Below are 15,596 nucleotides of genomic sequence, written 5' to 3'. Positions count from 1 at the left end.
AAGTCTCTTTTCACTACCCCACTTTAGGAAAATGTGATGTTCCCTAAATAAATAGTCCCTTTCTTTTGCTTTACTCATCACTTCCCTACTCCCATAAATTGGCCATAGGACTTCATTCGAGTACTTATTCTTCTTTCCTTTACTCTTTAGTATCATTATATCTTTTTTTCCCCTTCAATAAGAAACACAATGGATGCTCTCTCTTCAACTTTCCTTTCTACATTATCACAACACCCTAAATCTCTTAATAATTATTCATCTTCTCCTACTCTTAAAGTTTTCTCCGTTAGAATTGATGAAAGGCCACAAACAATCACCACCACTACTACTAGCACAAAACCACAAGAAAACCCAACCTTTTCAACACCAAATCCAACTCCAAAAAGAGAACCTATGCCCTCAAGAAAACCTCTTGAACCATCATTTTCCTCCGTTATCTTTAATGTATTTGATGATTTCATAAATACTTTTATTGATCCTCCTTTGAAATCTTCTGTTGATCCAAGGTATGTTCTCTCTAACAATTTCGCTCCAGTGAATGAGCTTCCTCCTACTGAATGCCAAGTAGTGAAAGGCTCCCTTCCACCTTGTTTAGACGGAGCGTACATCCGAAATGGTCCTAACCCTCAATATCTACCACGTGGACCTTACCATCTTTTTGACGGCGATGGAATGCTTCACTCTATTAGAATTTACCAAGGCAAAGCTACGCTCTGCAGCCGATTCGTGGAGACTTACAAGTACACAACAGAACGTGAAGCCGGTTCCCCCGTTTTCCCTAATGTGTTCTCCGGTTTCAACGGTCTCACTGCCTCGGCCGCGCGTGGTGCTATCACTGCGGCCCGGGCTATTGCGGGACAGTTCAATCTCACAAACGGTATAGGCCTTGCTAACACAAGCTTGGCTTTATTCGGGGATAAACTATTCGCCCTCGGTGAATCTGATTTACCATATGCAGTAAAAATAGCCCCAGATGGTGATATTATTACCCTCGGCCGTCACGATTTTGACGGAAAACTTTTCATGAGCATGACGGCACATCCCAAAATCGATCCGGATACTAACGAGGCTTTTGCTTTCCGTTACGGTCCGATGCCTCCGTTTTTAACTTACTTTCGGATCGAACCAAACGGTACGAAAACCCCAGACGTGCCCATATTCTCCATGACCCGCCCGTCATTTCTTCATGACTTTGCAATTACAAAAAAATACGCAATATTTTCAGACATACAAATTGGAATGAACCCAATTGAGTTAATCACAGGTGGTTCACCGGTGGGTGCAGACTCGGGGAAAATCCCCCGAATTGGCGTGATTCCACGTTACGCCAAGGATGAATCGGAAATGAGGTGGTTCGATGTACCAGGGTTTAATATTGTACACGCGATAAATGCGTGGGATGAGGACGGAGGTGATACGATAGTGTTGGTGGCACCGAATATATTATCGGTGGAGCATACAATGGAGAGGATGGACATGATACATGCATGTGTTGAAAAAGTGAAGATAAATTTGAAGACAGGGATGGTGAGCAGACATCCAATTTCTACTAGGAATCTTGATTTTGGAGTCATCAATCCTGCTTATGTTGGGAAAAAGAACAAGTACGTTTATAATATCCAATCTTTAGTAACTTACTTGATATTCATTAATTAATAAACATAATTAAATTAGAGATTAATATCCATATACCAACAGTGCAAACCTAAAAACATTAGTTTGGGTAATTATTGACGTAAAGATTTAAAGCTTATAGTATTAGATAAGAATAGGAGATTCATTTTAGGATTGAGATAGTTTATGTGATGTACTTCTTTACGTTCCAAATTAATTACCATATGCTGTTTCTCGAGAGTCAAATCACCTAATATTGACAAACAAGTGAAAATATATGTTTTCATAAGATAAACGTGAAAAAATTGAAATTTGTAGCTGTACTTTTATATATTTAAATTTTGATGGTGAAATATTGAGTTGATTTAATCTAATTTAGGTGTGAAAATTAGAAAAAATAATTTTTGAAAAGTAAAAGATGACAATTATTTTGGGACACAAGAAATAGCTCAGTACTTTTACATATTGGATATATAGAACAAACCACATATCCCCTCCGTTTAGTTTATTATTTGTCTACTATAAGTAAAATAAATGTTCATTTTTACTTGTTTAATTTAATAAAATCAACAAATAATTTATACCTATTTACCTTTATTACTTAGTACTAATTATTTCTAATTTATTTTTTTTAACTAGTGAGATGACTTGATTAATAATTAGACAAGTAAAAATAGATCGATGAGTAATATACAACAACAACAACCCAGTGAAATCCCACATCGTGGGGTCTGGGGAGGGTAGAGTGTACGCAGACCTGACTCCTACCAATGTAGGACGGCTGTTTCCGAAAGACCCTCGGCTCAATAAAAACATAGAACAAGGTCAGACAAGAATATTAGAGTAAATAAGTAGATAACGAAAACCGTCCAAACAATAGTATAATCAAAGCACAAAAAACAGTACATATTATTATTGGATAATAACATAAATACCATAAATAACATACAGCAGAGTACCAGAAATCATAGTGCGTTAATACGCCTACGAATAAGGGAGAATAAAACCAATATGTCCTAGCCCTCTACCCTAATGTGTGTCCTCCACACCCTCCTATCCAGGGTCATGTATAATCGATGAGTAATATATGATAGTTATATAACACTATCAGAAATTTATTGATTTGTGTTGGACCATCTATAGTGTAGCATTAGGCCATGTAGGTAGGTCCTTTATGTCTGGCCAATAGTTGTTTAATGACTGATTCAGCAGAGACCACACAAACCAAACTATCTGAAGTTAGCAAATTATATCTCACAAGCAAAGGCAGTTTTCCTCACTGCAATGTCTTTGATACCATTTGTCAAGGGGTGGCAGAATGAGTCAAATTTATTAGTATCTATTCGATTAATTTATTTTAAAATGAGTTGGTTATTCAATTGTTTAAAAGTGAGTCATCATATAATATGGATAATTAACACAAGGGTATTCACTATTGGCACTCTCTTAATATATGTAAGGTTGTATGTATCTCTAAAAAGTATACTTACTAAGGAAGGATGTATTTGGTACGAAGAAAAATATATATATTTTTTTTAAATTTTTTCATGTTTGATTGGTTTAAATGTTTGTAAAATATTTTTTAAAGGAATTTATTTTCCTTTAATTTAAGAAAAATTGAAGGGAAAAAAATCAAAACTTTCCTTAAATTAGGATAATATAATTTCAAAACATTTCTTAAATCTCACCATCTGAAACGAGCCCAGACTTGGGATCCAAATTCAAACCCCCGACTCTCGACCTTGATCTGAGACCCAAATTTTGACCTCTCAGCCTCAATTCAGGACTACTCATTTTTCAAAAGATATGTTTAACAAAAACATGAAAATATTTTTCTTCATACCAAACAAAAACAAATAAGAAAAAATGTTGTAATGGAAGTATGTATTTCTCTACGTAATAAGAAGCAATCGATACTTTAGGTAAACCCATATTATCCATTAAATTTATCCATTTTTATCCATATTAAATATGAGTCAAGTCGAATATTATTTTACCTATTTTCGCCTGACTCATTTTCGATCAACTCATATCCAACTTGTCCCGCTCGTATATCACCCCTACCTTTGTCTTCAAGTTATCCTAAAAGAAAAGGGGTCATTCTTTTTTAAACATACTAAAAAGAAGAGTAGGTCATTGTTTTGAAACGTAGAGAGTATTAAACTTTGTGTTAGGTCAAAATCAGACTAGCAAATTAAAACGGAAAGAGAATCAAATATGTCAAGTTCACATCTTCCTAGTAAATAACTTCCTCTATTTCAATTTATTTATTTTAATTTTGTTTTTAGACCGTTTCAAGAAGAATGCCTTTTTTCCGTTTTTGGCAACTTGTTTAATTTCAACTTTTTACACTACATGTTAAAGACTATAAGATTAAAAGATATTTTAATACATTCTATATATCTTTTGTTTAAGACCACAAGATTCAAGTATTTTTTTTATTTTTTCTTAAACTTTATATTAAGTCAAAATCAACCAAACAAATTGAAAGATAAGATTGGTGAGTAATGTCTATGAAAAAAGATTAAGTATATATAAACGTTTTCCGTTTTCACTACTCTTGCAGGTACGTTTATGCAGCCATTGGTGACCCTATGCCTAAAGTAACAGGAATAGTAAAATTAGACGTATCCGTCGCAGAAATTGATCGTCGTGATTGCATAGTGGCATGTCGATTATTTGGAGAAGGCTGCTTCGGCGGTGAGCCATTTTTCGTGGCAAAAAATCCGGCAGGTGATGAAGACGATGGCTACGTAGTGTCATATGTACACAATGAGAAGACAGGGGAATCAAGTTTTTTGGTCATGGATGCAATATCCCCTAATCTTGATATTGTGGCTGCTGTCAAATTGCCTCATCGAGTTCCTTATGGTTTCCATGGGCTTTTCGTGAAGGAAAGTGATCGTATGAACCTGTAGATATATAATTCATTAAAGGATAATTACGCTACATAGTCATTTGTCAAAAATAATTATAAAAAAAATGGGCATTCGCTGTATAGGCATGTATAGTCAGTATATATTTCACGTATAGTCAAACTATATTCAGTTTTTGAGTGTATTATAATGTATATTCAGTATATAGCTCATGTATAAGTAATGTAAATAAAACATGACTATATTTGTTATAAACTAATTAGTTTATTGTATATTTGAAATTGTCTCTTGATTAAAATGCTTAATTTCACACTTATTGTAATGTTTGCTGCTTCGGAATCCTGTAAGACTGCTTTTATCAAAGCAGGAATTATACAAATCTCATAATGTTAAGAGTTAGTTACATCTCATTTCTATTCTTTTTCAAATTACAATTTTTTTTAAAATTTGGCGGAATCTGGATACATTCCAAAACGTCTCGATACATCGCGTCTCGATTTCAGATACATCCCTCAACGTCCCATACATCGTGTCTCAGTTCCAGATACATTACTCAATATCTCGATACATCACGTAAAGTGATGTATCCAATCGATATATCGCTTAAAGTGATGTATCCGATCGATACATCGCGTAAAGTGATGTATTCGAGAATAGGAGAGAATAGAAATTTTTGTAATTTTTTCAAATGTTAGGAAATTTTTCCTTTATCAAATAGAGGAATATTTCTCTAATTTCTTCTAGGGGTAAAAGGAAGGTAAAAATAAGTACCATTGGAGTTCCTTAAAGAAAATGTATGTTCCTGTTGATGAAGGTGGACTGGGCTTTAAAAGATATTTGTTTGATATTTGCAAATCATTCACAACTAACAGATGGTGGAGACTAAAGACTATGGACAACTTATGAAAGCAAAGTATTGTCCTATTGCGGGGCAAAATATCTTGGGAGATTAATGAGGGTCATATGTATATCTAGTGGGATAACTGGCCTTCCAATGGTCATTTAGCTAATAGAGTTCATTCACTGAAAAAAAGAACATGGGAATAATACTGTGAGACAGTTTCTTATTGATAACCATTGGAATCAGGATTCTCTAAGCCAAATTTTCCCTGATAACTTGGTCCAAGAGATCAATTACTCAAATTGACACTGGTAACATGGAAGAGAAGGATCTCTGCATAAGGTCGCTCACCTCAGATGGAAAATTCTCTTGTTCTTCTGCCTGGTGTTTCATAAGATAAAACCAACATAACCAAACCATTTTCAATCAGATTTGGGTAAAAGGGATTCCTTTCAAAATTTCTTTATTTATGTAAAGGATTTTAAAAAAGAAGCTTCCTTGATAGTATTGTTTTAAATCTTGATATTCAGGTTGATACTAGATGTACTTGCTGCAGGAATTCTCTACTTGATACACCTAACCATGTGTTCACCTCAAGTGACTTGGCCAAAATAAGTTTGGAATCAAGTGGCCAGCCCACTTGGTATAAGGCATAACGTTATCAGTGTCCACGAGACGATAGATAATTGGTGGCAAGCTGCAGCTAAGAATGAAGTGCATAAAATGTCGCTACATATCACACCTTGTTTCACAGATAATGCTCTTCAAATCGGTTTTGATGATTTGACAAACTCAGAAAATAGCTAGAGGACCTGGTCCCTTTGAGGACTTCTTGCTAATAACGATAGCAGACAAATAGTACATAACAGATCCTGCCAAGTCTGCAGGTCTGTATGTACGCGACTGAGTCCCAGTGCAGAAGGTCAGTTGTCTAACCAATATAAATCGTCCAGTACATGGTATATTGGTGATATATACACTCTTTACAACATTTTTCCACTTGGCTTTTTAAATCTAAAAAGGAATATTCATATAAGTTCATGCTCTCAAGTATTGAAAATTTGCTCTTGAAGAAAATCAAGTATTTGATAGAGTTATCAGTGTTTTTGTTCTTGTTTTTAGAGTTGTAATTTCTTTTTCTTAATCTTGTAAGGTCTACTTCCTAAATTGTTAAGGACGTTAGATCAACTCTCATTTGTAATATCTTTTGTTAATCTTGTCGAAGTTACTAGAGCTAGTCATGGAGACCATCTGAACTCTAAATCATCTAGGAGTTTAGTGATTTAGGAAGCAATAGAGTTATTGTTTCAAGTCTGTAACAGAGTTGTTACAAGGAGTTGAGAGCGATTATGAGTACAATTCCTAGATTACAATAGCTTGTAATATGAATCCTGGCTCAGTTATTCTAGTGAAGATTTGAGTTGAAATCATGTGGGACAGGTCATGGTTTTTCTCCCTTGAGCAAGGAGTTTCCATGTAAAAATCTTGTGTCTATTTTATCTTTCTATTCTTTTAAGTTTCTGTACTGATTTCTGATAAGGGACTCTGTCCCAACTCTTCTGGTGGAAGCATACATTATAACAATTGGTATCAGAACTGGTTTTCTCTATCTGGTTAACATCAAGAGAAGGTCCTGAGAAGATGAATACTTCGTACAGATACCCTGAAGGACAGAATATCAATAGACCTCCAGTGTTCAAGGAACATTGTTTCCTACTGTGGAAGGTAAGAATGGAAGCTTTCATTCAAGCTAAAGACTATGAACTCTGGACAAGAATTTCTGATGGTCTTGAATATCCAATAAAGAGAGACAGTGAAGGAAATGATGTAAAAACAGAAAAAATCGAGTATGAATCAGATGAATTTAGATCGTTTGAAAAGAATGCAGAAGCCAAGTCCATACTTATTTATGGTCTTGGACCAAATGAGTATTCTCAAGTATCTAACTATACCTCTGCAAAGCAAATCTGGGATGTTCTACTAGAAATATATGAAATGGATGATGACATAAGTGATTATGGTTCAATAGTTGCTCTTATGGCTCAATCGGACGCTAAGGAAGAAGCTAAAGAAGAGGTAACACTTCTTGATCTGAAACAGAACCTGCACACTTATTCTGTAAAAACAAATTTAGAAGTCTTGATATCGTGTTGATAGATTTGATTATTGAGCTATCAAATGATTAAAAAAAAACTCATTAATTGTTCAGATACCTCTCAAGATGAGAATCTGTCTCTAGTTCTACAAATATCAGATCTAGAAGAACAAATAATTGTTTTGGTGGCAGAAAATACAAATCTTACTCTTGATATTAAGAAGTTGAACCAAAATTGTGTTAGTGGCAAAGGTATAGTCAATAATGTACACCTTGAGCTAGAAAGAGAACTTAGTGATGCTGAAGTAAAGTTGGCTATGATTCTTGATAGAAATGTACAACTTGAAAAAGATCTAGCCTTAACAAAAGAAGAACTTTTTAAATCACTAAAATGGGTTGGTCACCCAAAGATTTTTGAAAATGCTATTGATCAGAATAACAATGGTAGAAGAAGTCTAGAAAATTCCAGAATTAATTTCTCTCACAATTCTAATGAAAAGTGTGATTCAGAATCTGAAAATTGGTTGTGTCTTCACTGTGGTCATGATGGTCATTTGAAGAAGGATTGTCTAGCTTTGAAAAGGTCTCTAGACAGGGTTTCTTATCATGATGAATAGGAAGTAATGCACAGAAAGGAAACTGGTTCTAATTCTGAACCTTATCATAAGATGAGAAAAGAAACCTTGCCTCATTGGGCAAAAAAAACTCTTGTTGCACCTTTGTCTAATTATTGGAAACTCAAATTGAAATAGATTCCTAAATCTAACGAATAATCTGTATTGCAGGAAAGTGGGGGAAGTAACAAGCAATGCTGGTTCATGGACAGTGGTTGCTCAAAATACATGACTGCCAAGATCAAAAACTTCCTCTCACTTAAGGCACTCCAAGGTGGAGGTGTCTCTTTTGGAAATGGCAAGAAAGGTTACATTCAAAGAGTGGGAAGAATTGATAAATCTCTAAAATACTCTATTGAGAATGTTTACTATGTGAACAGCCTGAAATATAGTCTTCTAAGTGTTTCACAAATATGTGACAAAGGAAATGAAATTAGATTTTGATCAGAGTTGTGTATTGTTTCAAATCTAAAATCAGGAGAAGTGATTCTTACTGCTCGTAGATACAAAAACATGTATGTTGTTGATCTGAATACTGCTCAAGGGAGTGATCTTACATGCTTAAGTGCTCAAAGTGAGAGTGCTAATTTGTGGCACAAAAGATTGGGTCATGTAAGCTCGTCTCTACTGGTATCCAAAAACCTGATCTATGGGCCGCCCAGAGTTAAGTTTTCAGAGAATGAAGTGTGTGATGCATGTGTCAAAGAAAAGAAAATCAAATCCTCCTTTAAATTCAAGAAATAAGTGAGTACCACAATACCACTGGAATTAATTCATATGGACCTGTGTGGTCCTGTGAAAATTCAAAGTAGAGGTGGAAAGAAATATATTCTGATGACAGTGGATGATTATTCTCGATACACCTGGACAATGTTTCTTAGGCCTAAGGAGGAAACTTATGATGTATTGTTGGTATTTGTCAAGATGATTCAGACAAATCTAAACCGCAAGATTGTTGGAATAAGGTCTGATCATAGGACAGAGTTTGAAAATGCAAGAGTTGATAACCTCTGTGCTGAAAATGGGATATATCACAATTTCCCAGCTCCAAGACTCCACAGCAAAATGGTGTAGTTGAAAGAAAGAACAGAACCTTAATTGACATTTCTAGAACCATGCTCATTGACTCAAATCTTCCTGAAAACTTCTAGGCTGAAACTATTAACGCAACCTGCTATGTGACTAACAGATGTTTAATACAGTCAATTTTGAACAAAACTCCCTATGAGCTTCTCAATAATAAGAAGCCCAACTTGAGCTATTTAAGAGCATTTAGTTGCAAATGTTTTGTATTGAACAATGTAAAAGATGATCTCAAAAAGTTTGATCCTAAAAGTGATGAAGGAGTTTTTGTAGGATACTCTTCCTCAAGCAAAGCTTATAGGGTCTATAAACAAAAGAACCCTGTGAATTGAAGAAAGTGTTCATGTGATTTTTGATTAAAATAGTAAAATCAAATATCTTGCAAGTAGAGATGATGATGAATTGGAAGAACTATTACAAATTCAGAAAGACACCTTCAATGAAGTCACCTCTAGTAATATGAACCCTGTCACCAATGTGGCTAAACCTGGACTAGGTGAAGAAGTAATTGAAAATGTGGAACCTAAATAGGGACCTGATCTCTTTGATAACTCTCCAGTAAATGACATTGTTCCAACTGAAAATAAGGATTTGGAAAGTGAGAATGAAGAAGTTGAGCAACCTACTCAATCTTCAACATCCTGAATGGGGTGGAAACATAAGAAATCTCATCCTCTTGATAATCTGAATTCTCCATTGGATTCTGGAATACAAACCAGATCCAAGATCAGAAATCTAGTGGCATTCTCAATATTTATTTCGAATATTGAGCCAAATAATGTCAAAGAATCTTTGAAGGATGTTGATTAGGTAAATTCTACGTAAGAAGAATTTCATCAGTTCGAAAGAAGAAAGGTATGGCATCTAGTTCCTAAACCTTCTGATAGAACAATAATTGGGACAAGGTGGGTGTTTAAAAACAAACTGGATGAAAATGGAGTCATTACAAGAATTAAGTCAAGGTTGGTAGTGCAGTGATATAATCAAGAAGAATGGATAAATTATGATGAGATATTTGCTCCTGTGGCTAGGATGGAAGTTATCAAAATTCTTATTATTTTTGCAGCCTTTATAGAGTTTAAACTCTTTCAAATGGATGTATAAAGTGCCTTATTAAATGGCTTTCTAAAAGAAAAAGTCTTTGTGAAATAGCCTCCTGGGTTGGAAGATGTTGATCATCCAAATCATGTTCTCAAACTGGACAAGGCTTTGTATGGATTGAAATAGTCTCCTAGAGCATGGTATGAGAGACTATCAACCTTTCTTCTTGGAAATGGCTTCAAAAGAAGAAGGATTGATAACACATTATTTTTAAAGTCTAGAGGCAAGGAATTACTCATTGTTCAAGTATATGTTGATAACATTATCTTTGGGGCCACATCAGAATCTCTCTCTGAAGAATTTGTAAATCTTATGAGAAGTGAGTTTGAAATGAGTATGATGGGAGAGTTAAGCTTCTTCTTAGGATTGAAAATTAAGCAAAAACCAACTGGAACATCTACTTTTCAAGAAAAGTACATCAAGGAAAGAAGTTTCATATAATGAATGCAAAGCCTATTGACACTCCCATGGGAACCAATCTAAAATTAGATGTTGCTGCAACTGATCCTGCAGTTAATGCGACTACGTATAAAGGGATAATTGGGTCTCTACTATATATAACTGCTAGTAGGACTGATATTGTGTTTAGTATTGGTATGTGTGCAAGGTTTCAAGCTTGTCCAAATGAGTCACATCTGAAATCTATCAAGAGAATTCTAAGATATTTGAAGAAGACTAAGGACCTAATCTTGTTTTACCCATCTGGAGACTCTTTTGATTTGGTGGGATATGCAAATGTAGATTATGCAGCATTTTAGGTTGACCAAAAAGCACATCAGGAATGGCTCATTTCCTGGATTCATGCCTTATCTCTTGGGGAACTAAAAAGCAGAATTTTGTTGCTCTTTCAACAGCTGAGGCAGAATATGTCTCTACAGCATCATGTTGTGCACAACTGGAAGATTTTAGAATTGTGACTCATACAATTCCTCTTTTGTGTAACAACACCAGTGCTCTAAATATGGCAAAAAATTCAGTACAACATAAAAGAACAAAAAACATAGATGTCAGGCATAATTTTCTAAGAGATAATATTGAGAAAAGGCATATCTCCATGAAATTTTTCAAAATTGAGGATCAAATTGCTAAAATATTTACAAAGTCTCTGAACAGGGATCAGTTTGAGAAGAACAGACTGAAGTTATGATTATTAAAGCTATCTGAGGCTTGCAACTCCGCTTGACTATGATCAAGATGCAGGTGTCTTTAATCTTTGCATTGTTCTATTTGTGAAAAGTCAATTAGGTACCTGTACAGGTATACATTCACAGGAATTACTTTTGAATAAAGGGAAAACTGGAAGAAAAGAAATTTGTCTATAAAACTATAGAGAGGGACCTAGTCCTGTCTCAAAGTTAGTGTTCTTTACATTGCTCTATTATGTGATAATGTAAATCATTGTGATTGAACTGATAAACCATTTGTCCATGAAAACATTGTCATAAAGGTTAACTCTCAATTACTGTGATTGTGTCAAAGGAATCTGACTCTTAGGATCAACAAAATTTCTTCTCCCTTCCTTCAAATCTTTTTCCCTCTCCTTGGTCCATCAACACATTGATCATACCCTTTAATATCTCCTCCTGGTATGAATTTTTCTAAATTGTTGTTCGAGAAAGAGCAGGTGAAGCACTCTTAAGTGTTAAAGATATTGCGATTGCGAGGCTTAAGGTACATCTAGCCACTGTACAATCAGAGGGACTAAATCCTTCTTAATTGGAAGCACTCAAAGAAGAAAATGCTAGTTTAGCAGCACAAGTCGTTAGTCTCAAAGACAAACTGCTTCTATATCATGAAAATCATGCCGATCAGATGTCTCTTCTCCTCAAATCCCTCACCCAAAAAACCCCATCTACCTAGTGTCATGTTTTCTTTCTTGAACTAATCACAATGGTTCACTTTTCAGTTAGTTTGTAATGTTTTGACTATTATCTCTTATATGTGATGAATGAATATTTTTGCTTCTCCAGTTTAATCTCCTGATTCATTGCTTCTTGGTTTATAATTGTGTTTCCCTCAGTGGCTCTAACTTATCTATAATACTGCATGCTTAGATTTTAGTTTACTGTTCTCCTTTTTAATGAAGTCAAAAGAGGAAATATTGTAAAGCGGATGATATATGAGCTTGTGGTAAATGGCAGAACATTAAAAGGGGGAATAGGGGAACAGGGGGAACGTGAAAGGTGATACATTTCTTGTGGCTTGTTGGTTAGAAAAAAATTTCTGCTCTGATTCTGCTCTCAAGATGTAAAGGGGAAATGTTGTAAAGGAGTTTGCCATCATTAAAAGGGAGAAATTGATAATGCTCTTGAAGTCGGTTTTGGTGATTTGACAAACTCAGGGAACAAATAGAGGACCTGGTTCCTTTAACGACTTCTTGCTGATAACGACAATAGACAAATAGTACATAACAGATCCTGCATAGTCTGCAGGTCTGTATGTATGCGGCCGAGTCTCAGTGCAGAAGGTCAGTTGTCTAACCAATACAAATCATCTAGCACATGGTATATCGGTGATATATACATTCTTTACAACATTTTCCTACTTAGCTTTTTGAATCTGAAAAGGAATATTCATATAAGTTCATGCTCTCAAGTATTGAAAATTTTCTCTTGAAAAAGATCAAGTATCTAATAGAGTTATTAATATTTTTATTCTTGTTTTTAGAGTTGTAATTTCTTTTTCTTAATCGTGTAAGGTCTACTTCCTAATCTGTAAAGGAAGTTAGATCAACTCTCATTTGGTTTCTCTTTTGGTAATCTTATCGAAGTTATTAAAGTTAGTTATGGAAACCATCTGAACTCTAAATCATCTAGGAGTTTAGTGATTTAGGAAGCAATAGAGTTATTGTTTCAAGTCTATAACAGAGTTGTTACAAGGAGTTGAGAGGGATTGTGAGTACAATTCCTAGGTTACAATAGCTTGTAATATGAATCCTGGCTCAGTTGTTCTAGTGAAGATTTGAGCTGAAATTCTGTGGAACAGGTCATGGTTTTTCTCCCTTGAACAAGGAGTTTCCATGTAAAAATCTTATGTCTATAAGGGACTCTGTCCCAACTGTTCTGGTGGAAGCATACATTCTAATATTCACTCTATGGGAAATTTGGAATGCAAGAAATGCTAAGAGGGATGACAACAAAATATTACTCTGTCAAGATATACTAAACCAAATACTTTTTAATATGTAGGTGGCTATTTCAAAAAAGTTTAGCAAGGTGAATTGCTACTGGAAATGGTTTACTACTTTCCTGATAGCAGAAAACTATAAGTCCAAGATCAAATCAATTGCACATTGATTTACTGGAAAAAAACTGAAGGAGGCTGGAATCAAGGGTATTGTTAGAAAAGGAAATGGAGAGTTGATTATGATGTTTGTCAAAACTATCTACTTCACTACTAATAACACTTGTGAGCTACATGCAGCATTGCATGGAACGGAATGGTGTGAACACAATTTTAATGCCCACTTTACTTTGAAAATGGATAGTCTGAGGCAGTCAACATGATAAAAGCTTTGGTACAACCCCCCTGACATTAAAAAAGTTTGCAGACAACATTCAAAGGAAGGTTAGAAACTAGCAATGTGAGGTCATTCATTACTTTATGGAGGCAAATACAGTTACTGACTTTAAAGGCGGATTCAGGAATTTGGATCTCTGGTGCCACGTTGCTTTAAGCAGTAACCTATGACAAAAACTTCATCTTAGAGCAAGATCATACTTAATATCTATTAGTAAATTTACATACAAAATTTAGACTTGTTCTGTTGATTTAGTTAAGATTTTACTCACAAGGTCTAGGGTTCTAATCTACTTATTTATAATTTCTTTTACAATAATTTTGCTATCAATGTCTTGCATGATAAAAAAAAATTTTAAAAAATACACCCACAGCAGGGCTCCAATTTGCATTCCTACGGCAGTAAATCTAAGCTTTAACCATTGTCACCACAAGATTCATTATTCTAAGAGTGCCACATTTAATATTTATAGTTTTTTTATAAATATATATACAAATATACATATATATATAAATTTTCAATCGAGACTAGGGGTGGCATGGCACCCCTTCCAATCAACGTAGATCCGCTCCTAACTGACTTCCTTGCTAGATATACCACTACAGGAGACACAGATCATGAGTACTCCCGAGAAGAAGACATGCCTAATACTACTGGAGGGCCCATGAGGATGGATAAATTGAACCTTGCCTCTTTTAGGTTCAAAATATCAAAACACTTGACATGGTTCTATAAGACACCATGAAGGTGCTAAAGGAAGATTTCGACAACCGATTTCTTAGGTTGAAGAGTCTTGTTAGAATTCAAACTTAATTTGACAACTAACTTCATGGTCAAAAATAGCAACTCAATTTCAATTTAAAAACTATCCAACTTGGATCCAACTTGTATTCACATTTGTTAGATTGTTCTTATCAACTTGAAGTCATCATCCTTGTCAAATTGAATACAACTTCATCATCCTTGTCAAGTTGAACACAACTTCTAGTTTTGGCAATATTAGGTAAGCCATGATTCTAGGACTTTTCAAATGGTGGCTTAACTTTTTATAAATATGCATGAATATGTAAGTTTTAGATATATGAAAATTGTAAGAAAGTGTGCAAGAAAAAAATGCATTAGAGAGGAAGAAATAGAGAGCAAAATTATTATAAAAAAATAAAAAATAAAGTGCCGAAGTACTTATTGTGAGAAACTTGTTAGAATTTTATTTTGTGTATGTAATATTTTGCTCCTTCTATAATAAAAATATTATTTTGGTCCACTACGCTTCTAACAATTTATATCAGAATTTTAGTTTTATACATGCTACGATGTCAAATATGTTCACATTTCAAGCCCCAAAATTAACAAAATCAAATTATGACAACTGAAGTATCTAGATGAAAGTCCTACTTGATGCAATTGATTGTTAAGATCTGGTTGAAATCAATTATGATGTACCAACAGATGCAACAGCTGAGACGATTCTATCAAATGAAGAAAAATGAGTGCTGAGAAAAATTGAGAAAGAGATAGCAAAGCGTTGAATGCAATTCATCAAAGTAATGATGAATCAACCTTTGAAAAAAAAATCTCTAGAGCAAAAATATTAAAGGAGGCGTGGGAGATTTTGCAGAAATCTCTTAAGGGAGAAGAAAAGGCGAAAAGGGTACATTTGCAAATCCTTAGAGCTGAATTTGAGACGTTGAGAATGAAAAATTCAGAAAGCGTAGATGATTATGTTATCCGAGTTAAATCAGTGGCAAACAAGATGAAAAGGAATGGAGAAGTTCTTGATGATGTTAGAATCATGAAAAGATTTGTGGTCATTGGCAAGTAAATTCAATTACGTGGTTATCGCCATTGAAGA

The 15,596-nt window shown here is 34.6% G+C and overlaps 1 protein-coding gene across 1 annotated transcript; it reads left to right on the top strand.

The window, feature by feature from the left end:
* Positions 1–96: 96 nt before the first annotated feature.
* Positions 97–4,762, top strand: LOC129889566 (probable carotenoid cleavage dioxygenase 4, chloroplastic). The gene is made up of 2 exons (XM_055964926.1): positions 97–1,604; positions 4,181–4,762. Exons 1-2 carry the CDS (start codon positions 190–192, stop codon positions 4,530–4,532), a joined length of 1,767 nt encoding a protein of 588 aa, XP_055820901.1. The 5' UTR covers positions 97–189; the 3' UTR covers positions 4,533–4,762.
* The last annotated feature ends 10,834 nt before the right edge of the window (positions 4,763–15,596 follow it).

This window comes from Solanum dulcamara, chromosome 5 (genome assembly GCF_947179165.1).
Source record: "Solanum dulcamara chromosome 5, daSolDulc1.2, whole genome shotgun sequence".
Classification (NCBI taxonomy): Eukaryota; Viridiplantae; Streptophyta; class Magnoliopsida; order Solanales; family Solanaceae; genus Solanum; species Solanum dulcamara.
This window is presented reverse-complemented; position numbering and strand designations above follow the sequence as displayed.